General features: G+C 37.8%; 2 protein-coding genes across 8 annotated transcripts in view; one reads left to right on the top strand and one right to left on the bottom strand.

Moving 5' to 3' along the window:
- MAPK8 (mitogen-activated protein kinase 8) overlaps positions 1-24,177 on the top strand; it is a 229,284-nt gene that overhangs the window by 126,863 nt on the left and 78,244 nt on the right. The window lies entirely within an intron of this gene.
- Positions 1-24,177, bottom strand: part of FRMPD2 (FERM and PDZ domain containing 2) — a 66,046-nt gene that overhangs the window by 9,345 nt on the left and 32,524 nt on the right. For 5 of the 7 annotated variants that reach the window (XM_074544930.1, XM_074544931.1, XM_074544929.1 and 2 more), the window contains 22 exons: positions 22,990-23,097; positions 22,754-22,870; positions 22,056-22,288; positions 21,403-21,507; positions 20,353-20,446; positions 19,785-19,870; positions 19,444-19,591; positions 18,290-18,504; positions 17,345-17,443; positions 16,073-16,437; positions 13,384-13,669; positions 12,338-12,496; positions 11,521-11,695; positions 10,220-10,430; positions 9,011-9,048; positions 6,423-6,509; positions 5,952-6,016; positions 4,363-4,524; positions 3,356-3,524; positions 2,009-2,085; positions 674-759; positions 14-129 (listed from right to left, as the gene is read on the bottom strand). In XM_074544930.1, the coding sequence (XP_074401031.1) occupies positions 14-129; positions 674-759; positions 2,009-2,085; positions 3,356-3,524; positions 4,363-4,524; positions 5,952-6,016; positions 6,423-6,509; positions 9,011-9,048; positions 10,220-10,430; positions 11,521-11,695; positions 12,338-12,496; positions 13,384-13,669; positions 16,073-16,437; positions 17,345-17,443; positions 18,290-18,504; positions 19,444-19,591; positions 19,785-19,870; positions 20,353-20,446; positions 21,403-21,507; positions 22,056-22,288; positions 22,754-22,870; positions 22,990-23,097 (3,201 nt within the window). The remainder of the gene's footprint in view (positions 1-13; positions 130-673; positions 760-2,008; positions 2,086-3,355; positions 3,525-4,362; positions 4,525-5,951; positions 6,017-6,422; positions 6,510-9,010; positions 9,049-10,219; positions 10,431-11,520; positions 11,696-12,337; positions 12,497-13,383; positions 13,670-16,072; positions 16,438-17,344; positions 17,444-18,289; positions 18,505-19,443; positions 19,592-19,784; positions 19,871-20,352; positions 20,447-21,402; positions 21,508-22,055; positions 22,289-22,753; positions 22,871-22,989; positions 23,098-24,177) is intronic. The other 2 variants (XM_074544933.1, XM_074544934.1) reach the window with 2 other exon arrangements.

Consider the following 24,177-nt stretch of genomic DNA (forward strand, 5'->3'; position numbering starts at 1 on the left):
TTTGCATGATTACTTCTAGGTAGAACAGGAATCCTGTGGGGCATAACATCATCTTCATTGCTCCAGCTGCCTGATTCAGACTGTTGATTTTCTCTTCTGCAGCTTTCACATTCTACACATTTCTGTGACCTGCAAAACAATGTCAATTGAAGTGACAGAAGCTTAGATAATCTGAACCATACAAAGATTTTGTGTTTAATCTGCTTGTGCTTATTTTTAACTTTTTTGGGCAGCTCTTTACAAGAATTAATCAGAACTCTGAAGATCATAAGTTCAAGGTGCTGTAGTAGCATTTTGTCTGGCGTATTGTTTGCAAATATAGCTACTAAAAATACTATTTTCAGTATGCAATTGTTGTTGGTTTTTTCAGAGGTAAGAACATACTCTGAATAAAAAGATGCTCAAAAATGACTGGAAGTAAGGTTTCTCACAGCTAGTGAGTATTTTCATGTAGGATATTTTTCCATTGTTAGGCCTTACACCTGAAAGCTTCAATTCTCTTATCTTAGTAGTTGTGTGGAAGCTGTTTAGCAGCTCTTCCTCAAGGTGGAGCTGCGTTCCAATAGACCCGTGTTCTGTCGTTTTCATACCACACTAGGACAGAGCTGGAAATATACAAATAATTTATCCATACTATTTATTTTAATAGTTTTACTTCATTTGAAAGACTTACCTGTCTGAAACATTACTGATGAGGTCCTTGTAGTCTTGTCCAGCCAGCTGACCTTGCAGAGGAGATTTGTCTGTTCTTTCTGCATCCTGCATATTTCAAATAAGAAAAAGCTGTGAAAAATCAGTTCACAGAAACATCAAGAATGTAGTTACTTTCATCAACACTCTTATTTCTGACAGAAACATGTCCTTTGCTTAAGAAGGAAAGGGAAAATAAAATAGTTTCTACTTTCAGACAAAAGTGTGTATTGCAGTAACTAGTCGGAGTAAAAAGCCTTATTAGATTTGTAAGTTTCTGAGCAATAGCACAGTCCAGAGACACCTCTACATCTCAGCATGCATGACTGACTTTGAAAGGTTGGTTATATCTTCTCTGATCTGAGAAAGAAAATGCAATCACAGGAATCATGAGTCACATTCTTCTCCCAATTCTTGGCAGCAGGAAGCACCAGCATCTAAGATGGAGCTGTTGGTAATAATTTCCTTTTTTATCTTAGACACAACAATGCTAATGGTAGGAGCAGGGTGCAGCTGCTCTGCTGAAGAAGCACTCAGCTAACACAGAAGGCAGACCCTTGATGATCCTCCATATGCAATAGAAGCAATAGTACTGGTGGCTGTTTATCCATCCTAAAGAGTAATGACTAGGTCCTACATTTAAATAATAATGCAGGATATCTGCTATTAGTATATGAAAGCAGCTTCTTCTCAGCTGTAACACTTGATAAATAATTATTTCAAATTACCATTTTTCTTTTTCTGGTTTAATTACATTACTTGAATCAGGGTTTGGGTTTTTCATTTGTTTTCTTGAGGATAAGACCTAATTTTCTCACATTTACTGAGGAGTTTTACAGTTTTAAATTTATAAATAATAAATGCTCTGAAATTTAATGTGGAATGTCTTGCAGGATTTACTAAGATTCAAAATAATAGTCATATTTGAAGAAATTTAGATGCATTTGAATTTTGAATAGTAGTGGAGATAGCTGGATAGAAATCTTTTAATGTACATGGTTTAGAAGTACTGAAAGGATGATAAAATTAATAAATTATTCATTTCAGTATTATAAAGAATCAGAACAAGACTTGCATATGCAGCCTTTCTTCCCTCCACCCTTTTAGCATATGTATTCTACTTATCATATGCTCTTGTCTCAGTGGAATCCTGACTCACTCAAATGTCAGCAGCTCCAGTCATGGCAGCACACTTCCCTCAGATTAAATATTTTTTTCATCAAGAAGGTCTGGTTCTTGCCCACATTGCAGCAAACTCACATTGTAAACAAACATGAGTACATTGCCTGATAACTTCTGAAAACTTCTCTGATTTTACCTTGTTGCACATTTGGTTGGAGCCTTCTTGCTTGAAACTGAAAACAGGCTGAGCTTGCAGGCTTTCCCCACCACTTGCTGAATACCAGAAAACAAACAAACAAAAAAAAATCAAATGCATGAAAATATAGGTCCATTTGTTCTCTGCTGCTTAGACCAAAGGACTTTGACCTCAGATGGGGCACTGAAATACGGTGCCTTAAACTAGCATGGAATCTCCCTCTTGTGAATGCCTGGGAGGGTTAATAGAGCACAAATGCCATATGTCACCACCAAAGAAGCCAGCATAATTTAGACTGCCAGAAGATACACTGAAGTAAAGCCCTGTATCAACAGCAGCTATAAAAAACCATGAAACAATTTAAATCTGCTCTCCCTAACCCAGCTCATTCCTTCACAGTGCTAAGGGAAAAATACCATAAATTAACTTTGCTGCCAGTACTTCTATAATACCATTGTGTTTTTCAGGAAAACAGTTTAAACTTCCCAGAAACTACGTAATTCACTGATGTCATGTAAGAAGAAAATGGCAATGGCAGTATCTTGATTATGAATACTTGAAACAAAGCCTTCAATAACCAGCAGGCCAGAAGGAGGAATTCTATATCCTTCCCACATACGTTTCTCCACATTATAGGAAATGTTTCAGTATTCAAAGAAATAGAACGTTGAGGACTATAACTATGTAATCTATTGGTAGTTTTATATCCTTGCTTCCACTCCCAGCTTTAATTAGTTTGGATTTTTTTGAGAATTCAATAGAGCAGAGCATAGAGCACAAAGTTCTTCCATAGAGTTAGTCATGCCTGTAAGTACTGCCCTTTGCAAGATGGGTTTGCTCTCAAATGAGTAACAATAGACCTGGGAGCAGAGGCTTCTGTGTTTGAGCATGAACTCCACAGAAGAGAGAGGCTCTGTCTGCCAGACAGAACAGGAGGTGTAGTGCATCCAGGAGATAAGTAGGAGCGATGGGATGTGAAATTTGTGGGAGAAGTATTTTAGCAACTGAGCCAAAACCAGGCTGTGATTTCATCAATGAGTTGCATAAAATGGGGTAAAATCAGACCAACATTCACGACTTAAAAAAGCTTAAACTGAATTAAAGCATCTTTGAGGGTCTTACAGCTTTGTTCCTAGATTTAAAAATCACACTTGGGCATTTCTTCCCTGTGGTCCTATGTCTTGAGCAGTTTAGCCAGAGCTGCAAATCAGGGTGAAGAATGTGTTTGTACCTACAGCTATGAGACAGGACTGACTGTAAAATTGACTTGTTTCGCTAAGACCAAAGTTGAATTCAGGCAACCATATTCCCACTTCTGTCATATGATGAGTGGATGTGGGTGCTTACCAGGCTCTGCCTTTGTGTTTGGAGTGGGAGCTCTGTTGCTCTGGTTGCCTGAATAGGCCCAGTGCAAAGCCAGGCTTCGGCAGACAGTGAGTTGAACGGTGCCTTGCGCCTTGCGCAGCAGATCTGTGACTGTTTGGCGTGGCAGACCAGACACAAAGGTCTCATTCACCTGAAAAATACAATGATGTGTATTTCCACATTCCTGTAGTACAAAGCTCTAGCACTGGGAAATCTTCATATAACTTCTTTGAACTTCATGTGTCATCATTTTCTCCCATTTGTGGGAGAGAATTCTCATTCTCTCCTGACTCACTTGATCCTTCACTTCTTTATCTTTATGCCATGATTGCCAGCAGGACACCACAGAATTATCGTCTGAGATAGTAAGTGGGCTTTCCCCCATTCTTCATTGAGAAGATGAAAGAGAGATGGAAGTAAATCAAAGCCAGAAAATCAAACAATTTTGAAACTCATGGAGGGAGAAGAAAAAGTAATTTGGTGTAACAAAAAGGAATACTTATATTAAAAGGTGACAGAGTGGCTAGGATAGTAAGATTTTAAATAAAGACTGAAAAGCCCTAATTCCAGTGCTTTTTGTTTGTCTTGATAATACCTAACGTGACAGGTTCTTCCCTTAGTCTCCTGGTTAGCTGTGACCTGCATGCCTGGCCAGTTCCTCTGGTTTCCCTGAAGTTTCTCTGGAATCCTCACTAGGCACAGCTACAGACAGGAGTAGGTGCACTTGGCTGCTTGCTCTGTGATTCTGGGTCTGCCTCTGCTGGGGTGTCCAGCTCTGGGGAGGCCCAGTCCCACAGGAGGCTGAACTCCAGGGAAGACACAGGGGTCTCAGGACAGCCCTCTGACCACCAGGAGCCAAGGGACAGCACCTCCTACATGTTACTGTGCAAAGCAGCATCAGATTTCCAACCTGCTCCACTTTGTATTGGACAAATGCTCATTATAAAGTAGAGAAAATGTGAGCCAAAGCAATGGAGAATGAACATTACCTTCAGTAAGATGTCACCAACTTGAAGTCTCCCATCCAGATCTGCACTGCTGTCCGGGCTGATGGCTTTTATTAGGATAGCCCTGCCATTTTTTCCACCTACCAGTGCAAATCCCAGGCTTCCATTTTCTGCTTTTTCCAGCTCAATCTTAATAATGAAGTCCTACAATAGACAAGGATGCAGTCTAAAGTGGCATTTATTCAGGGCTGTATTTTGTTTGCATTTTTATTACTCAAGATTCCCATTATTTCCACAGTCCTCACTGTCTGATGTGGATTATGGGATATTTCCTACTCTACTCTTGAATAGATCTACAGAACTTCCAGGAATCAAGATAAGAGCTGCATGTATGTATCAGAATAAAAATAGTACATACTTATTTTCATACTCTGTTTAATAACTGCTGCTTGGGAAAAATAACCCCTTAAAAGCAAAGAAATGTGTACTTCTGTAATCCTTTTATAATATATCAAATAAATCACCTTAATTGACAAATAAGGCATTCTTACCTCCGGCGTGACAGTAATGCAGTACATAGTTTATTCTCTTATTTTTCTATAATTTAGATCTTAATCTTGTAATCCCAACATTTCCATCTCTTACTTTAGCACTTCATTTACTTTTGAAATCAGCTGCTTTTTTAGGGTCAAGTACTATGTCAGAAATAGCAGCAAGCTAGAAATGTTTATGTCTTGCAGCATGACTAGTTCCAATGCCACAAGTATCAGCCTTCTGAAATATTTTTGCAGGTTGAACAGATAAACCATCATGGATTAAATCATGCAGAAGAAGCAGTAATAGTGAAATAGTGATGACATAATAAAAAATTAGGAAATTGTTTGAAATTTTTTGCCAGGTTGGAGGTCTAATTTTAAAAAGAAACAGCTTTTTTACACAATAAAGAGAAAAATACTTAATCTATATCTATTCACATGAAATACCACTCCCACTTTGGGTCATTTAAATTAAAGTTACTTTTCATGTCTTTGTGCCAATAGAAGTGATGTTTGCGCTTGTAAGAATTTTCAAGCATTGTATGTTGAGCATGGAAATAACTTTTCTTCCTCGAACAACAACATTCCTGTGCATTCAGGAATTGATAATAAATAATAAATAACTTGAAAAATGCATTACTCTTGCCAAGTTCAAACCATATCGGTCTATATCAGTGCTGCATAGTACTGCAAACATTGGGCTAATTTTACTCTATTTTCAAATGTCTATCTGAAAATTGCAGAATGAAACACATTAATCTCAGTTTTCAAAGATTGTTGTGGAAAATGTTTAACAATTGCACGTATTTTCCCCAGAATCCCATGCTGTGACATTCTGTGTCTTTTTCCTTTGCTGCCTTCTTTCTAAGCATTGAAAGACAGCAACAGAAGAGTCTGTCCCCAGGAAGTGCCCAGTGCATTCTACTGTGTGAATGCTGAATACAATTCAACACTTACAGGACACTCTCCAAGTGCATTATATTCACATTTTCAAAGAGAGGAAGAAAATGCATTAAATACCACTATTGAAAAAACCTCTCTCCATATAGCTCACTTCACTTGATGAACCACCTCACACCTCAGAGTGTCACTTACTTTACATTCTGGAGAATCAGGAGTGTTCGGCTGATCATCACAGTTTGTTTCCTCCAAATGTTTCTCTGTGAAAAAGCAAGAACAATTTTTAGATAGTTGTCCTGGTAAAATACTCTACAGTATAACACTCAAAATCTCATTCAGAGACATAATAAAACATTTTATATTTTATATGTGAAATACAAAATAAATCCCTCAGATTTATGTGGCCTAAAACTCCTGAAATGTGAATCACTGTGACCTTTTTACCTCCCCGTGAGCAGGTTCCAAAAGAAGCTTTAAGAATTGCATCCTACAGAGACACCAGATGGAGAGCAGTAATGTATAAATGTTCTCTGAAACTCTGAGGGAGGCAGGATTTTTTATGAAGAGTAATCTTTCCCAGGTGATGCTATTATCACCTATAAACTTACTTTTCTTTCAAAGAACACAATTTTACTAATCCTAATTGAAAAATGCAAAGTTCCTTACCATGTTCATGCAGCAGATGCTGTTCCTGGGAGTTCAGGTTTTCATTTGACAAAGAAATATTGGCTTTCTCTGTTTCAGCTGGTGGCCCTAAAAACAAACATGTATGTTTGCTCTGACAGGCCTCCTGCTAAACTTCATGTACCCATGGAATGCAAACTCTGTGCTTAGATTATTAAACAAAGCATCAATATCCAATATTTATGCTATACGAAGCAGTGTGAGACCACTGCATGATGAAGTTTGCCAATTTGCACAGAGATATAAACATTTCAGTCATGAATTGCAGAGCTACTGCATCTTAGCCATTGTTATTTTAAAAATTGTAGCAACAATCAGAGACCAGACTGAGTTACTCTAGACATGTGGCAATGATCAGGCAGATGAAGGAACACTCCCACCTCTATCAGCCCCCCAGTTTTGTGGTTTTGCTTTATCATATTCTGATCTTAGCTGTCTTCCACAAAGTACTCTTAATGTGTGAATTATTGAAAAGAATTAATGCCCTGTAGTTTAAAAAAGCTGCCTTTTGCAATTGCAATTTTAGTATGTGTTCTTGTAACTAAACCTATAAAAATGAAGGCTTGCTTTCTTAATAACAAATTATTACGGATTCATCAATAAATCTATGAGTGGTGATAGCAAATGGAACACCAAATGCAAAATTAGTATAGGTTTTTTATGTGCCTTTTAAATGGAAGAATAATAGAATCATAGAGCAGTTTGGGTTTAAAAGGACCTTAAAAATCATCTAGTTTCCACCCTCTGCCATGAGCAGGGACACCTTTCACTAGACCAGATTGCTGAAAGCCTCATCCAGCCTGGACCTGGAGATTTTAAAGGATGAGGTGTCCACAACTTCTCTGAGCAACCTGATCCAGTGTCACACCACCATCACAGTAAAGAATTTCTCCCTACTATCTAATCTAAACCTGCCCTCTTTCAGTTTGATGCCATTCCCCCTTGTCTTATCACTACATGCCTTTGTCGAAGTCTCTCTGCAGTACCCTTTAGGAACTGGAAGGAGCTGTAAGGTCTCCCCAGCATCATCTCTTGTCCAGGCCGAACAACTCCAACTCTCCCAGCCTGTCTTCAAAGGAAAGCCCTGTGCTCAGGTGCTCCAGCCCTGTGACCATCTTCATGGCCTCCCCTTTAAATTGTTCCAACAGGTCCATGTGCTTGCTATGCTGGGGCCTGCAGAGCTGCATGCAGCACTCCAGGTGGGGTCTCACAGAGCAGTGGGGCAGAATCCCCTCACTCAACCTGATGGCCATACTGCCTTTGGTACAGCCCAGGACAGGCCTTCTGGGCTGTGATTGCACATTGCTCAGTCATGTTTAGCTTTTCATCAACCAACACTCTCAAGTCCTTCTCAGGGCTGCTCTCAGTCTGTTCTCTGCCCAAGTGTTTATGTTTGGGATTGCTCTGACGCATGTGCAGGATCTTATACATCTTGTTTTATAGGAGAGGCTGGTAACTGTGCCAGTACAGCATTCATAATGCTATCAGAGATGGAGCAGGTCTCATTTCCTATTTGAAGGTGTCTTGAGAAATTTTGGAATCTACAAAGCTCACATAAGGCTGTGTAAGCAAAGCCCTACCAGGCTACACATTTACTGTGCTTTAGTTCTATCGTGTTAACTGAGGGTACACATAACTTTATCCATATCTTGTAGAAAATTGCTTCAGTTTATAGAAACAGACACATGGCTACATGTCTAAGGAAATCTGTCACTAACTTGACTTGGAAAAAGTTCTTCAGGTAACCATATGCCAGTATTCAGATCAGTGTAGGCATGTGAATAATTGTGGTCCAGAGGTACTTTTTGAAGTCATGTTTGCATAATTTTAAAAAAACTCAAAAACCACTGAGATATCCAGTCAGGTAAATGAAACTGGGGTTAAGTCTGACTTAATGCTGCAGCCAAAAGTGCATTTGAAAGTATTACTTGCATAACTAACACCCTTTGTATGTGCTGACCTAGATGTGATTCCTTCCCTTCCACCTGAGGGTGCAGGTGCAGCCTGTGCTTGCTCAGACTCCTTAGGCTGCTGGAGCAATTCTGATCAAATCTTTGTGGCTCAGATGATTGCTGAAGTTTTGTATCAGTTAGAGTATTAAATATCTCCCCTTATAGGAATGCTTTTATTTTAACTAACAGATATTAGTGCTGCCTGCTGATTCTATTTACTTCATTAATAAGAGTATAAAAAGGTGGTCTAGATGATGAAGTAGTCACTCATATTAAATAGTGGCTCAAGAAGTGCTGGAAAACTTCTTATAGAATAGTTTCAGTCCAAACAGATCTTGAAATATGACCACATAAAATTCCTATTTAATAACAAATTTAAAAAAAAAAAGAAACTGAAGATGTAATAAATTACTTTTTTTACAGAAAACTATACATTTTATTTCTATCTTTAAACAGCTACCAAATTTTCTTCAGACTCTTAAAATGGCCATAACAGAAATACTGAATGGCAAATTACAAATTGTTAATAAGTTTTAAATGCAATTAATCAATACCTTATGCTTTTTTTCAAAATCAGCAAGTTTTGAACTAAAACCCAAAAACGTTAGCCTTACTTACTATTTTCCTGCTCTATAGGAACCACTGGATTGCCATTTCTGGGGGCAGAAAAAGTGAAATATATGAGCCATTAAGCGCTGTATGCTTTGTAAAGCACATATGAAAATTATTTTTAGAAATGCAATTATCTAAATTGTAGTTGTCCTTCTACAATTTTGTTAGTGTTACTTTTCTAAAGAGAATTGATATCAATATATGAAAATATTTGACTGTAGTGAAACATTTTATTGAAATGTGTTGGGGAAAAAAATAAGCATGTTAAATCACCTGGCTCAATACAGAGCTGCTTTCTGGTCCATTTTGAATTCAGCTTTGGTTACCCCCTGTATAAAGTGGGAATGCTCTTTTGTAAGTTCTTTTACCCTATTTCTGTTTAGCTCCTTAGTTTGTAAATTCTGACAGTCAGGAGGTGCTGCTACTAACTTGTTGTACAGCAAGATGTATGAGGAGGCAGCAGTTTCTTCTTCTGTTAGATAAGCACAAGTTAATAAAACAGTAATAGAAGTTTGAACTATGTTAAGGCAGCTGTGACAGCCATTCTGTCACAGGCTCTGGTTACATAACTCAGTTACTCACATGCTTTGAGTTAATATTTTACTGTTCCTCTGGGATCTTTGGAAGCTATTTCTGCATCAGTCCAGGACCTGAGCTGCTGTGATATCAGAGTGTGCAACACAATGAATCAAAAGTGCAGCCATGAACTGATGAGAAAAATCCTTTACAGCCAATTATTGTTCAGGTCTGGAAAGACTTTCTGGTCATGCTGCATGTTAAATGCTGCATTTTTAGCACCTTTCTAAAACGTTTTATCTGTTGGAATTATCTCAGAATTTCTGATCAGAAATAGTTTCTTCCTTGTAGTTGTGAATCTGAGACTATAAAGGGAAAGTTCACACTAGTGATGGAAATAGAAAGATTTTCCCTAGAGAACAAGACATATGAAAATGATGCTCAGCCTCAGTTAAAGGCTTCACATTTGGTTTTGGATGATGAAATTTGAAGAGTTTTCATTTGTCTTGTATGAGTCTACTCATACTTGCACTGTCAGTTTTAATTACAAGGAGTTAAGATGTCTTATGAATGTTATTTATCAGGTTGCAACATTCAGACCTTTGAGATAAAGCATTTTTTAGTTTTGTGTGGTTTGACTTGTTGATGTAAAATTTAGAAAGCTGCTTCAGCATGAGGATGAGGTATGCTCAGATTTACCTTGTGGCTTTGATTTGAACATTCTGGGTGGCAGCTTCACACACTCTCACTGCATCATCCAGGCTAATGCCCTCAGTGCACAGTCCACAGATGTAAACAATCTGATCTCGTGGCTGCAAACTGCCTTCCACACTGGCAGGAGAGCCAGGCACTATGTCTAGCACATAAATACCTTGTAACATGCTTCCAGCTCCTCCTGTCAGCTTCAAGCCTAGAATAATGCAGAGAAAGCATCTTTTGTGGCAGTGTGTTTAGAATTTCACTGTCAGTGACTGAAAGTGGAACAAATGTGAGTCTCTGAAAGATAGGCTGAAGAAATCACTGACATTATAAATAACAGTCTTGCCCCAGTAAAACGGGATTTATAAGCTTGACTGAAAGAGTGAAATGCCATTAGATATTTTAAAAGTATGGAAAAACTTAAATGGTGGTGTCCATCTCTGTGTTTCAGTGCTGTCCTAGTGCTTTATTTCCCCTGATGTTCAATAGTCATTGCAATAGGACACTGAGCTGCATAGCAGCAGCTCCCTCATTACATGCACATTTAAATGCCTTGCAGTCTTCAGAGTGCCATGGGAAAGGAGGCCTACAACAGCTGAGGAGGGACCTACACAGTGCAAACTACTCTCAAAGAATCTCTGAAATAACTAGTTCCTACCTGGAAACAGGATGCTGTACATGAGCACGTATAGCCATACTGCTTCCTGAGGCTACAGTTTTATCTGTGTGCAGTACTCATAACATGCTACAGAAATATCAAGGTACTCACATTGTGGGGATTTCTTTTATTGTTTGTATTGTTTGTAGATAAAGCCTTGTGTCTGTGGTGAATCAAGTGGAGATTTTTTGAATAGCAAAGTGTAGTCTCAACCTATGGCTTATCCTTCTTAAACTTTACCTTTTCTTCAATTATTTTCTTTCCCTCCAAATAGATCTTTATGTGTCTCTGCAGGTAGTAGACATTATTATCCAACCACCCAAAACTTATGTATATAAGTAACATAAAAATATGATACTGGAAATCTGCCAGAAACTTCAGTTAGTGGGGTGATAATGCAAAGATCATTTTTCCAGATACCTTCATTAGTCTAACAAGAGATATTAGTCTTCCCTCTTAGGTGTTGCCCACAAAAAAAGCTCTCATTCCTTGGTCATGGGTGATGAAGAGCATAAAGGTGTCAAGGTCAGTTTGCATCTTACTGATCCAAATGCATGTTTGCTTATGATTATCCTGTCATTCCTATGATTATCTCAGGCTGTCATTCCTGTCCAAAATAGCAAATACAACATTTAGTACACACCTAGCTGTCCATCAGCACCCTTTGTGAGAGTAATTTCAGGAATCTCATCTGGCCTAACTGAGGGACGTGGGTCAGTGTCAGCACGGCCAACCACAAGGTGCAGATCTGGAGGAGAGCTTTGCAGTAAAGTCAGGACTTCATTGCATGGCAAAGATGTTACATCAATTCCATTCACCTAAATGACAAACCAGTAAAATCATGTCATACATCTCATTGACCATCATTTACTTCTCCCTCTACTCTGAATTTTGCATATGAGCTTAAATTAGATTTTACTTCCTTTTTATTGCTTTGCTGTGATATTTAATGTCAATACATTTAACAATTAAGACTGCAATAATATTTCTTTTTTGAACTTTTATTTTTCTGAATGCAGAGCTTTAATAAAAATAGCTTTTTCTCCCATTGAAACTCAAGATCTTGTTGCAAAAAACAAGGAAGAAGGTTTTATGCAAAAAAATTGAACATGAACCGGGCTGAAAAAAGGTTTTGTTATTACATTACAAAGGACACAATTCCTGCATCCTTTGTGTGTCACGTATCACCTTATTACATTAATTCAGTTTATATAATTTATTTGGAAGGCATTTAATGTCTCACTTGTCTTGAATGTTCCTAGATTAATTTTATTTGCCTCATCATACAATCTATTAAGCCTGAGATTTATCCAACTGAGGTCAGCAGAATTAGATTTATTATATTATTTATTTACATACCTAAGTATGTGATAAATGGGTGATACTAAACAAAGAATGCCAATGATGACATTGATCTGTAAATATTTTCTCCTCTGCATAAACTCAAAAAATTACTGTACCATAATGATTCTGTCTCCCCTTCTCAATCTTCCATCAGAAAGGGCAGGATCATTCAAGATTTCATCAACATACAGGCAGGTGTCCATTTTGTTAAGAACTACAGAGAATCCATAACCATTGTTCTCTGACTTTGTCAAAGTCACAAAGATCTCCATTTCCTGTTAAAACAAGCACAGTTCTTTTGATGTAGGCTTTTCTGTTGCTTCAGTAACATATTCCATAATTTTTATATGCAGATAGGAATCAGATCCTCAGATGGTACAAGAGTATGTAAAAGGTGTTCTGCCATATCCCATAATTGTGGAGGTTCATGTTGATTGACTTATAGGGCCTAGTAAAGCAAAGAATGCCACCAGGATCTGGAATTAGGCATTTGGAATGTGTAAAGAAAGGCATGGAGGCCTCTGAGCTGACAAGCATTGTGATAGCAGGGTGCAAGATCACTGTTATTACTGCTATTGCTGCCCCACTGAAGGAAATGCCTGCAGCTAAATTTTGTCCACAGAGCTCTCAAATTAGTAGGAATTCAGAGCTCATTAGTGTCATAGGAATGCAAGATGTTCAGCATTTGGCAGGACTGAGCCTTATATTTTGAATAGTAATTAGCACAAGAATCATACTTTCTTATCAGGACATTACAGCAATATCGCTGTAACAAAGTGATTTTCTGCATGGCCTTGAAACATGGCAGGAAAAATCCAAGTAGCTGACTCCAATTAATTTTAGAAGCTACTAGACAGCTTTTAGGTCTTTGTACACTGAGAATAATAATGCAGAATTTTGGAAAGTTGGAGAAATAGTAAGATGTCAAGAAAAAAGAAATAGCCTTAAGGCAAATGGTTAAGAATTCTGGAGAGCGGGGCATAGTGAAAGGTCTGCTTTATTTGAAGATTGTGAATATTCAGGAAAGTAAAAAAAGAAAAAAAAGTCATGTGAAAATAGCATAGAAAATGGGTTAAAATTATTGTTTAAGACTGTAACATTCTTAAAATTGTTTCTTTTCCCTTGTATTCTACCAGTCAGTCATTTGGTGCCCATCACATACCTGAATGCACTCTTCATTTTCTTCCTTCTCTTCCTCGGGTTCCTCCAAGTCTTCCCATTCATTGTCACTGTCATGTGCCTCTCTGGCAGGCAGGGATGGTGATGAGGGACCACAAACACGTGGCTGTGGGGTTGCAGAGACTGTCTTGGAGCTTCCTCCTCGTGGAAGGGAGGTCACAGACATTGAGCTGACAGTGAGATACTCTTCATCAATAGGGGTTAGAGAGAGAGTTTCAGGCATACATTTTGTGTTCAATAGGTCATCATGACTCTTATTAAATATGTGGCTGGAAAATAAAAAGATTTCAGTGCTGGGGTTTTCCTCCATATGCTTTATTAGATGGCCACTGAAAAGTCTACTATTTATGCATTATCTTATTTTCATTTTAACTGAATTACTAGTTATGGTACTGAATTGCTGTCTGAATCCTTCAATGGTAGTACAAAAGCAAATAAGTAATCAATATTTTGCAAAGCTGCTTGAAAGATTAAAAAGCTTCCATTATTTACCTTTGCAAAATCTTGCACTCTTAATTTTTTTAAGGCATTAATTAGTACTTTGATTGCTTCTCAAAAAGATTAATTGTACAAACCCCAGACCATTAATTATTTAATCTTCCATAAACAAATTAATTAACTTTTCTGGTAAGCAGTATGGACATTAAAATACCCTTACAATTTTTATGTTAGCATTTTTCTGGGAAAAGAAATGCCAGCCATATCTCTGGCTTCTACAGGTCATTCCTGGGTAACTGGGCACTGACCAGAAACATGAAATATGAAGTGGTTCCTGTTTCTTCTTAAAAAGAAGTCCATACTCCTCTTTATAAGCTTGCCTTTATTCTTATGCTTAACTTGAAGCATATGAGTTGTCTGAAAACCACCAATGGACTTACTAAATTAATTGAATTAAAATTATTATTCATTCTGTTCCACTATATTGCAAACAAAATATTCAGCACTTTTGATGTTCAAGCCCAAACTGTAATCACAAATGCTGTGTTTAATAGTTTTGGCTGTTGTCCTTCATGAGCCTGAGTAGACATCTCTGGCATCGTCTCCCAAAAATTTACCATTAAAGCTCATAAAAATGCTAGAAACACTTTTATTTTAAAGTATGTTTTCTTCATATCAATCCTTATTGAAATATTGCTAAACATTCATTCATCTTAAAAACACCTAAAATGGCATATTCACATCTATGTCAGCCAGGATGTTTGCTCTTTGATAGAAGTGAACTGTCCATTGTCTCCTAAGCAAACATAGACAACTAAAATGAAAATAAATTCCATGTCCTGTATGAAATCACAGAAGATCTCTGTAAAATTCTTATCAGAAAATTTATACATTTGCATGAAATATTTTGAGTAATCTGGAGAAATTTCTTCATTAATCAAAAGGAAGTCCTTTATTAATGCCTATTTCCTTCTGGGGATTTTGTGTGGTTTTAGCTGGAAAGATTTAAATTGAGATTATATTTAATATATTGTTTAAAATGCATGGCATCCTAAACTTCTCCAGCTTCCTTTTAAAAATGCAAAAGCTGATACTATATGATACTAAAAATGTATCAAAAAAAAACATTTATTTCAGAACTTCCTTTTTAGAAAGAATCCAAAATTTTTCTTGGAATTGGTATTTTCCCACATAAACTTAGTTTCATTGAATCTGTATTATCTCTTGGCAAATATGTTTGCTGCAGACATATTTCTGCTGATTTTACTCTCAGAAGTATAGAAGCAGAAAATTAAGCAGGAGCTTCATTCATGAATTGAGTGAAGCTTCTGCACTTGACAAAGAAATGCTAAAATTATGAGCTGCCCCTCTGATCCCACTTGGCTTGCAGTGCCAGGTAGTGCTGTCCCTCCCCAGACACAACTGTCTGGGGCTGTGCTTGATGAGAGTCAAAAGTAACAAAATCATTTCAAGTGACTGTATGGGGAAATAAAAATTAGATTCTCAATAAAATTACTAAAGCTGTAAGTTAAAGGCCTCTAGAAGACTTCCAATTTGTCTTTGTATCAATCCTTTCTGTTCTGATAATTTATACTTTTTTGTACTGGGAAGGATGATGAAAATGGAATTAATTGTCTTCTGATAGTGTCTGATATATTCAAAGGAATGTGAAAGGAGACTGAGTCCATTTGCACTGTATTTTATTGTATAATTCCTCTGGCTCAGGGGTTCTATTGGCTTCTGAAGGCCAGAAAACATGAAATAACCCTTTTTTTCCCTCCTTCATCACAGTTTCTCTTCTGAGGTGTTTTTATTTCCTATGAAAAAAATTCAAATTAAGAGATCGCACAATTAAGAAAAAAATTTGGTGCCCTATTTAAGTCAACTCTGAAAACAAATGAAAGCAAAAGATCATATAATCAATAAAAGTATTTGTTTCCTGTTGAGGTGAACAGGTATCTTTCCACTGATTTCAAACAGCAACACCTTCAGCTCAACAGCATAAATGATTACAGTGGTGCAGAACTCTCAATGCAGACTTATGCAAAATTCTAATAAGATGACAGTAAATAGGGAAAGCAGATTAGGTGAGTCAGAATCAGATAATAAAACAAAACCTTCAGTAATTAGGAGTGATTAGAAGCAGAGAGCCCTGTACTTAAACCTAAGCAATTACCTTTCAAAGTCCTAAGAGTCAAAGGAAAGGCTGGAGAACAGATTTTGGTACTCCCTACCTTTTGGCCTGCCCAAACTCACATGGTGAGTAGCAGTTCTGCTTCACTTCCTCCTCTAGAGAGTGGAAGATTTCAGAACCGGAAGCTTCTTGATGAATCTTCCAAAGATGCTTATAGAAACTTTCTCTGGAAGTTGGGAGTTTCTGAATGGGTTTCTCTTGAAACTCAGCTTCCTGCTCTTCGTAAGCTGAGCTGTCGTCCTCAGGAGGCTCACTGAAATCTTCTCCCACTGGAGAATCAAGGCAGTCTTCCAGGTCTGGAGAGGTGCTACTTCCATCACTGGTAGATTGATCCATGCTGTTTCCTGCCCCTGTGCTGCCTGGCATTTCTGCCACAAAGTCCTTAATTGGAGATGGTGCTGGAGTCTATTAAAAAAACAGAAAAGTTAGCGTAACTCATTTATAATCTCCCATCATTTTCCTTCAAGAGCAAAATATTTTGAAAAGGCAATATTAACGAGCTTCTGAATGGGAAAATACCAAATGGTAGCTGGGAGGAAGGAGAAAAAATAGAAGGTACTCTCTTACCAAATAACACTTTTGTCTTAATGCTTATTTTTCACAATCTACAAGAATTCCAATCAAAACTACTCCACCAGGTCACTTGTCCTAATGAATTATTTGCTAGAGGTTATTTTTTAATGTATCCATTCATATCATGCTCAATGTTGTGTCTATATTCTCTTCATTCCATGGAAGGAGTTTCCAGACTTGACTCCCATGCGACTTAACCATAGAAATCAGCCAAGGGCACACTGCAGAAGAGCACCTGGAGTCAGTTTGATATCTGGAGATGGTTGTGACTGTCACTTCTTCCTGAAGAAGAAGAACCTGAATAACCAGTTGAAACTATTATTCCATTTTTTAAACTTCATTAAGAGATAGTCTGGATAGGAAAAGTTCTTTATTTTCTTCTCACTTTGGGGAGTTAAAATAGCTGCATTTTAGAATATCTGTAGTTTCTGGCTGAGGATCTGATAGAGCATTTTTAGAAGCACCACTAGAAGACCTGCTTGGGTACGTGCTGTTTCACTCCAATGATAGTACAGCAACTTAACTAGGATAAATATGTTTAATGTCTGCCAGATTTGTATTATTTTGGTTGCTAAGAAACTATAAATTGAACTTCGCAGGCTGAGTTGAAACCAGGAAAGAAATGGAATTGAGGGCCTTGGAGAAAAGGGAAAGTTGCCTTGTTCAAGACTGGATAGAAAATGTAGTAGTGTCTTTGCAGGTTTACAGAAACAAGTTTCTGTCAGAAGCTTTGCCTTACCAGGGCAATTGGCTCTATTTCTGGAAGAACACCTTTTGGTGGTCTGCAAAGTAGCAGCGTAACTTCTCGAGGAGCTCCTCTTAACAAGTGCAGGACATCCTAAACAGAAAGAAGGAATGTTATATTTCTGATGGGACAGAGTAAATCTTACATGTCATTTTACCAACTGAGATGGAGAAAATTTTTATAGTGAATGCTATATTTCTCTCATGCCAGAGGTATGAGGGCCAACATCCACCACTGAAGGATTGTCATACAAATGGACCATAGTTTATAGGTGAATATGTATCTAATGTAAAGTCAGTTCTATTTATAAACTTGCGCTTCGCCATCAGGCACAACAGGTTTAGGTTAATTAATTTTCTTTTCTTGAAGAAAACAGAATTTTCAGGAAAATTCATTCAAACCGTGTGTGGCAGTAACATCTTTGGTCAATTATTTCAGCATAACTCTCCAAACTGCCATATTCCAATGAAGAAAAATAAATCCACATGTAGGCCATTACCATTTAATTTCTTAATTGAGTATAGAATTTCTCATTCCAGGTTAAAAACTTACACAGGACTTACCAATCTTGGTAGAAATTTGAATCTGGGGCATTATATTTAGTATGACATTATAAAGCACAAATGAACACAGGGTAAAATTGTTCCAATCACGCATAAAAGCAACAAAGATTCCAACTAATTAACAACTGGTGTGCATCTAACAATAGAATTCATACATTAATGGTAGAAACTTAGAAATTAAATAGCAGATGAAATTCACTGTCAGAATTCATTTAGAATGGAAATTGTACGTAGGAGTTCTAGAGGAGAATCCTACATAGAAATCGGATTAATTGTATGCAAATTCTGCCTCCCTCTGGTGATAATTAAGTTTAAATGCATTGTCTTTATTAACCTGTTACCCAGATGGAGCCCCAGTAATAACACTTCCTGCTACCTGATACAGGAGCCCTTTGAGAGGTTTCCCATTCACAGCTAAAATGACATCTCCAACTTCAATTTCTCCATTCTCTTCAGCTGGCTGCCCTGGAAACAGTCTTTTGATCCTGACAATAGCTCCTCCAAGGTGTTCACAAGCATCTCCTTCCATCTGCAGAACACTAAATCCAAGGCCTCCAGAATTCTTGGTTAATTTCACTTCAAATGTGTTATCTGCTCAAATCAGAGATTGGGAAAAAAGTGGGAACCATGGCATATGTACCCCCTAAGGAGCCAATATAAACTATACTCTCAAAAGACTTTTTCCCTGTGTACTGCAGAGGTAGATCTACTAATAATAAAGCCAAGAGAAGGTTTAGGTGTTCCTCTATCTTATGTAAGTCTTTGAAATCTCACAGTCAGAATAGGGAGAACTGGAATCTATTCCACCACGTGCTCACAGTCTGGTACCAGCCCATAAAGGGAAAAAGCTTTTTGTACCAACATAAAGAGATTCACATGCTATCTTTTTTCTGATATTCTTCTGTAAGTGTTGCATAGATTTTACTCTTCTGTAGTTAGTTTAGGCCTTTCCCAAACACCATGCTTGTAGCTGAATTCCAGTGGAGTAACTGCCCCATGGAAAAGTATGGTTCAGACTTGGTGCTTATGAGACAACCTTCAGTTAATGATACAGCCTTTATTTGTTGGGTAAATTCTGTGTAAGTGATCTCTAAATCTTGTGCTTTTGAGAAATTAAGTGATGACAGTCTCCAGTTCCCTCCAGCTTCATCACTGTCAGAGCATCAGCAGCTGTGCTGGTGAGGCTCTCCCTAGGTAACAGCCTGGCCACATCCACACAGCTGCTTCCTGCCTGAGGATGCCGTGGGGTACAGACAGTGTGTCCCTTGCCAGGCCAGTCTCACAAAGGCTGAGAGATACAGTATTGATGACTAGGGCAAATTCAGCTATATCTAGCCACTATAACTCTATAAACATTAGAAATATATTTTTCAGAATTTATTTTTGATTATGTCATTAATATTCAATATTATATTTCTATTCAGTATATGGTTTTCCTTCCAACCCAAAGAAATTTCATAGAATTATTTTCATTCATTCCTTTCCTGCACATCGTAGGAAGTCACCCTGAGTTCCTTCTTTATCGCTTACCATCTGTCAAAAAGCAGCAGTCCTTGGTGCCATCTGTGAGGGATGTTGCCACAGAAACAACTGCACATTGGTCCTCCTTTCTGTCATTAGCAGTCAGACAAGGCTCTGCCAATTGGTAGTTTCCCCTTTCTAAAACCAGTCTGGCAATCTAAAACAGTGATAAACAGGTTCCAGTTACATTGGACACAGTGAGTCCTAAGCCTTTTTTCCTTTTCTGTTTAGAGGAATATGGTTGGAACAGAGGGAGGGATGGTTCTTTTGGCCAGGCTTGGCTACTATGCCTCATACTAAGTCCAGGTTAGTGTACTGTGTGTCTTATTGATCTCTGCTCTTGCACAAACCTGGCCAGATTTCTTAAGGTGTTCCACAGCCTGTTTGTGGGTGATGCCACAGAGGCTGATGCCATCTACTTCCAGCAGACGATCACCTGAGGTAAAAAAAAAGAACATCCAGTTGCTTTGATGTTCAGGTTCAGTTTGATGTTCAGGTTCAGAGGGTGTAAACCTTGAGGCTGCCCACATTACAATAGGTCTTCTTTCTTACATGCGTCAAATTAATATTAATTCATAGGAAAGCAATACTGCTTGCTGCACAGCACTCTATAACCAGCAGCTAAAGCATTCCAGGGTATTCTGTAAGTAAATGCAGTGCTAGCATCTGGTTAGCACAGTAACAATGATGTCAGAATCACTAGCCTGATGGCAGCCACAGAACTGTAAATCTACAGGGTTAATGTGAGGCTTCTGTTTTTTCAGTGGCATCCCTTCATGTAGTACAGGGACAGGCTGAGGAATGATGGACCATATATTACACTTTGCAGTTGTAGCACCTCCAATCCCAAATGTGTTTCATTGTCCACACTAACAGCGAACTCACTGCAGCCCAGGGTTTTATTGCCAGACATGTTACCTATCTTTATTTGTCCATCCTTATCTGCTGGTCCCCTGGGAATGATTGACTTCACATATATCCCACCATGACGCACACTGGTGTTAATTCCACCCTGCAAAACATACCCACAGATTAGAGTCTTCATATATTCTTCCTGTGCTAAACATCAAAGCAACTTACACATGCACTGCAAAGTAACTGCTTCAGGAATTGCTTTCTTCTTTAAATATTGGGGAAAAGGAAAAGAGGATATTACTCCAAACCTTATTACTCTAAAACCCCATCTAGTTGTAATATACTTCCATAGGCAGTAATCTTATTTTCTCAGGAAAATACAATGTATTTCAATGTGACTACATAAAAATAGTTACTAAATGTTCATAAATTTCTCCCTATGCTCACATAAAATGGTCTTGCATCTTTCAGTTATTCTCTAGCTCAGCTTCTAAGCTGTGCAATATCCATTCTTCAAATACTAATCTTTTGAACAATATATTAAGCATGGACCTGAACTTGAGCACTCCTAGAAATTTCAGATTAACCTAAGAATCATGATCTGTCCATCTACATCCCCTGGCCAAATTCAGATGAAAAAGATGGCCCTTAATTTCTTCTGCAGGCAATGAAATGGATGTTACTTTACATTCCATTTCAGCAAAGACTGTAGAGACATCTCAGCCTGGAGGGGTAAATTCAAATTAAATAGCTAGGACAAGAACTTGTTATCCAAATGTGGCAGATATTTCTTCTGTAGTCCTCCCTGACCTTCTCTAGTCCTCCCTGACCAAACTCTGCTTTCAGTGGTAGGTTTGTTCTCACATCAAGTCAGGACAAAAAGGGTTTGTACTGCCACGTGCTTTATGCCAGGACACTTCTTTCCCAGATGGTGTGGGTGAGAACCAGGCAATGAGCAGCGACAGTACTTCATGCACTCTGTGTCAATCAGTGGACACTTAGGTTCACAATGTGCCATGCTAACAGTTTCTGTTACCAGCCTATCTTCTCCTGTCTTTGTTCTCAGTCAGGTAACAATTTGACAGACAATTAAAGATTAACAGTGACACTTGCAGTCACACTGATTCCAAAAGTCCCATCTTCTTTAAGAAGCTCCACCGTGTAGACTTCCTTTGAGTTGGTTTCTGATGGAGATGGTAAGTGGGAAGAATCAACTGCCTGTCTCAAAAATAAAAACTTTAATGAGATTACAGCATCTTGGTTTAAAAAGAAAAGGGGGAGGGGAAGGAATTTAAAAAAAAAAAAGGAGAACATTTCCAGAAGATGTAAAAGGTTTGATTATAAACCTGGAGCGTTACCATTTATATCTCTGATATTATTGGAAACTTAAGCTAATGCTACTCAAAATGCAATCTGTCTAAATGCACATAACCTGAGTATATATAGGGAGGATATCTAGAAGTAGGAAATTAGACATGGCATGTTCTGGGACTGGTTTGAAAACTTTAAAGACTGCAAGAATATAATCAAAATTTTGTCCCTCCACTGGAAAAAGGAAGGAGAATTTTTAAAATATTTTGTAGAACAGTTTCCCCATTTATTCACATACTTTAGATAGTCCATCATTTTGACATTTCCAATGTAATTTATTTCGAGGTTTTCTATCTCCTTTCCTTCACAATGACTTTCCCTTCTACATGTATCTGGTATGTTGTGTGTTGTGTGCTGGGTGTAACATTACTGAGCAGCATCAAAATTGCAGTTACCTCTATATCCAGGCTATTAGCTGAAGGAACTGGAATCCTAGGGCCCAGTTTTGATGCTAAATTCCAAGGGAGAGTCTTCTCAAGTTCTGTATTTGTGTCCTGTTCTTTGGGGAGAGCTGTATGACAATCCTGAATCTTTTTTCTCCCACTGTCTACACAAGAGATCTCAGATCCACTAGTGCTGTTTCCTCTTGATAGATTCTTTTCTTCATTTAATCCTTCTTCATACATGTCTGTAAAGCCATACCAAAATAAAATATCGTTAAATGCAAGTAGCAAGTAAACTTGAAGAAAAATATTATTATAACCCAGCACAAGGGGACAAAGTAGCTACTTATTTCAACTGATTGTGAAATCAGATCTGTAAAATGAGTTAGTCAATGTAAAATGGTGCACTGCTATTGTAGGTGTTCAGAAATGTGTTTGTTTCCTCACTGCAGAGGACTATGCCTCTCTGTCAGAGAAAGAAATGCCAAAATTCCTGTAATCTTCAGCGAGGCAGCCCATAATAGATTTTTTCACACTGATGTAGCAGAGACATCACATGATACCTACCAGAAGTCAACTATTTTAGTGTATGGTTGTTCTATGGCAGTCAGTAGCAGGAATGTAGTACTACATCCCAGTGCCCATTAGAGATGAGTGTCCTGAGTTAACCATTAGCATCCAAGAGCCAGCAGAGGCCTTTGCCTTTATACCTTTGGGTTGAGAGATGATAAGCTCCACTTCATCAGGAGAGTTCTGTATGATTTTAACTGCAGTATTAAATGAAACACCCTCCAGACTGATATTATTCACAGAGATGAGTCGTCCTCCTTAAGAAAAAAAAGATAAAAGCAAGAGAAAGCACATCTAAATAAGGAAATAAATCCAGAGAAGCTAACTTTAAACTATGCAAGTATTTTAATTCTAATTAAAAAGTGCAGAAAATGACCTGGTTTGATATTTCCAGCTCTGTCTGCAGGTCCCCCAGGGATAATTGAAGCGATAAAGATACCGAGGTCTAATTTTCCTACATTTTCTCCTCCAATAATTACAAAACCTGCAAAAACGAGATAGCATGAGAATGCAAACACCGGCAGTATTAAAAAAGATGAATCTTAGGAGCACAAAAGGCTCTTACTCCAGTGGCATACCTTTTGTACATGATCTGAAGGATGGGGAGCTTTGATTTACAGGGCATCAAGGTCTTGACTTGGGAGAGCTTTAAACTTACATTATAATTAAAGTGTGCTGGTGACTTTGATAACTACTTAGATATAATTTCCCAATAATAACGTTTTCCTGGCTCAGTACTTTTAGAGACTCAGTACTTTTAGAGACTCTAACTACTGTATTTCATGAGTCATGAACTAGGTGGACCTGCAGCATTTAACACCTGCAGGAGGGAAATGGTATAAAAGCTCATGAGATAAATTTGAACATCATTCTACATCATGCAAACAGGAAACCTGAGGAGGGCCATGTAAACTTCTAATGTAAGAGATCTAAGAAAATGAAATCTATTGTTCAGTAGTTCAGTTTCACTATCCTAACTCTGACTATTGAAATATATTCTTCTCACTTCTATAATAGTTGAATTTGGGATTAGGATATTACACACGGACCTGCACCATTCATAAATTTGGTTTTTAATTGTATTAATGGTCATTTGTAAAACATGATGGTCTGAACTTCTGAAGTCATCCATAAGAACTTGATACAGTGTGATTAAGGTAATATATAACCAAAATATTATCCAGATAATAATCCAAAAGTTGGGAAACATTTATGCAAAGTTGGTGTAAATATTTTACACCCTCACAGGCACCACCTGTAAGGTCTAAGATAAATAAAATCAGTACATGTGTATTTCAGATACAAAACTAAAACCATGGTTTTCTCAATCTACTCTTAGCACTTGGTTCCTTTGGTCTCTGTGGCCTTATTTAATCCTCTGAAAATGTCACAGTCTTGATTTTTGTTCTTAGTCCTTTTCAGTCCTGGAAATTCTGAGTCCTTCACAGAGATTGGTACTCTTACTATATAAGAAGAATAAATGGACTAAAGGATTTTACAGTCTTGCCCAGTCTGAGTCAGCAAGCATCAGTGTTAGCACCAGGACCTGATAGTCCCAGTAACA

The sequence above is a fragment of the Zonotrichia albicollis genome, chromosome 7, assembly GCF_047830755.1.
Source record: "Zonotrichia albicollis isolate bZonAlb1 chromosome 7, bZonAlb1.hap1, whole genome shotgun sequence".
Taxonomy (NCBI): Eukaryota; Metazoa; Chordata; class Aves; order Passeriformes; family Passerellidae; genus Zonotrichia; species Zonotrichia albicollis.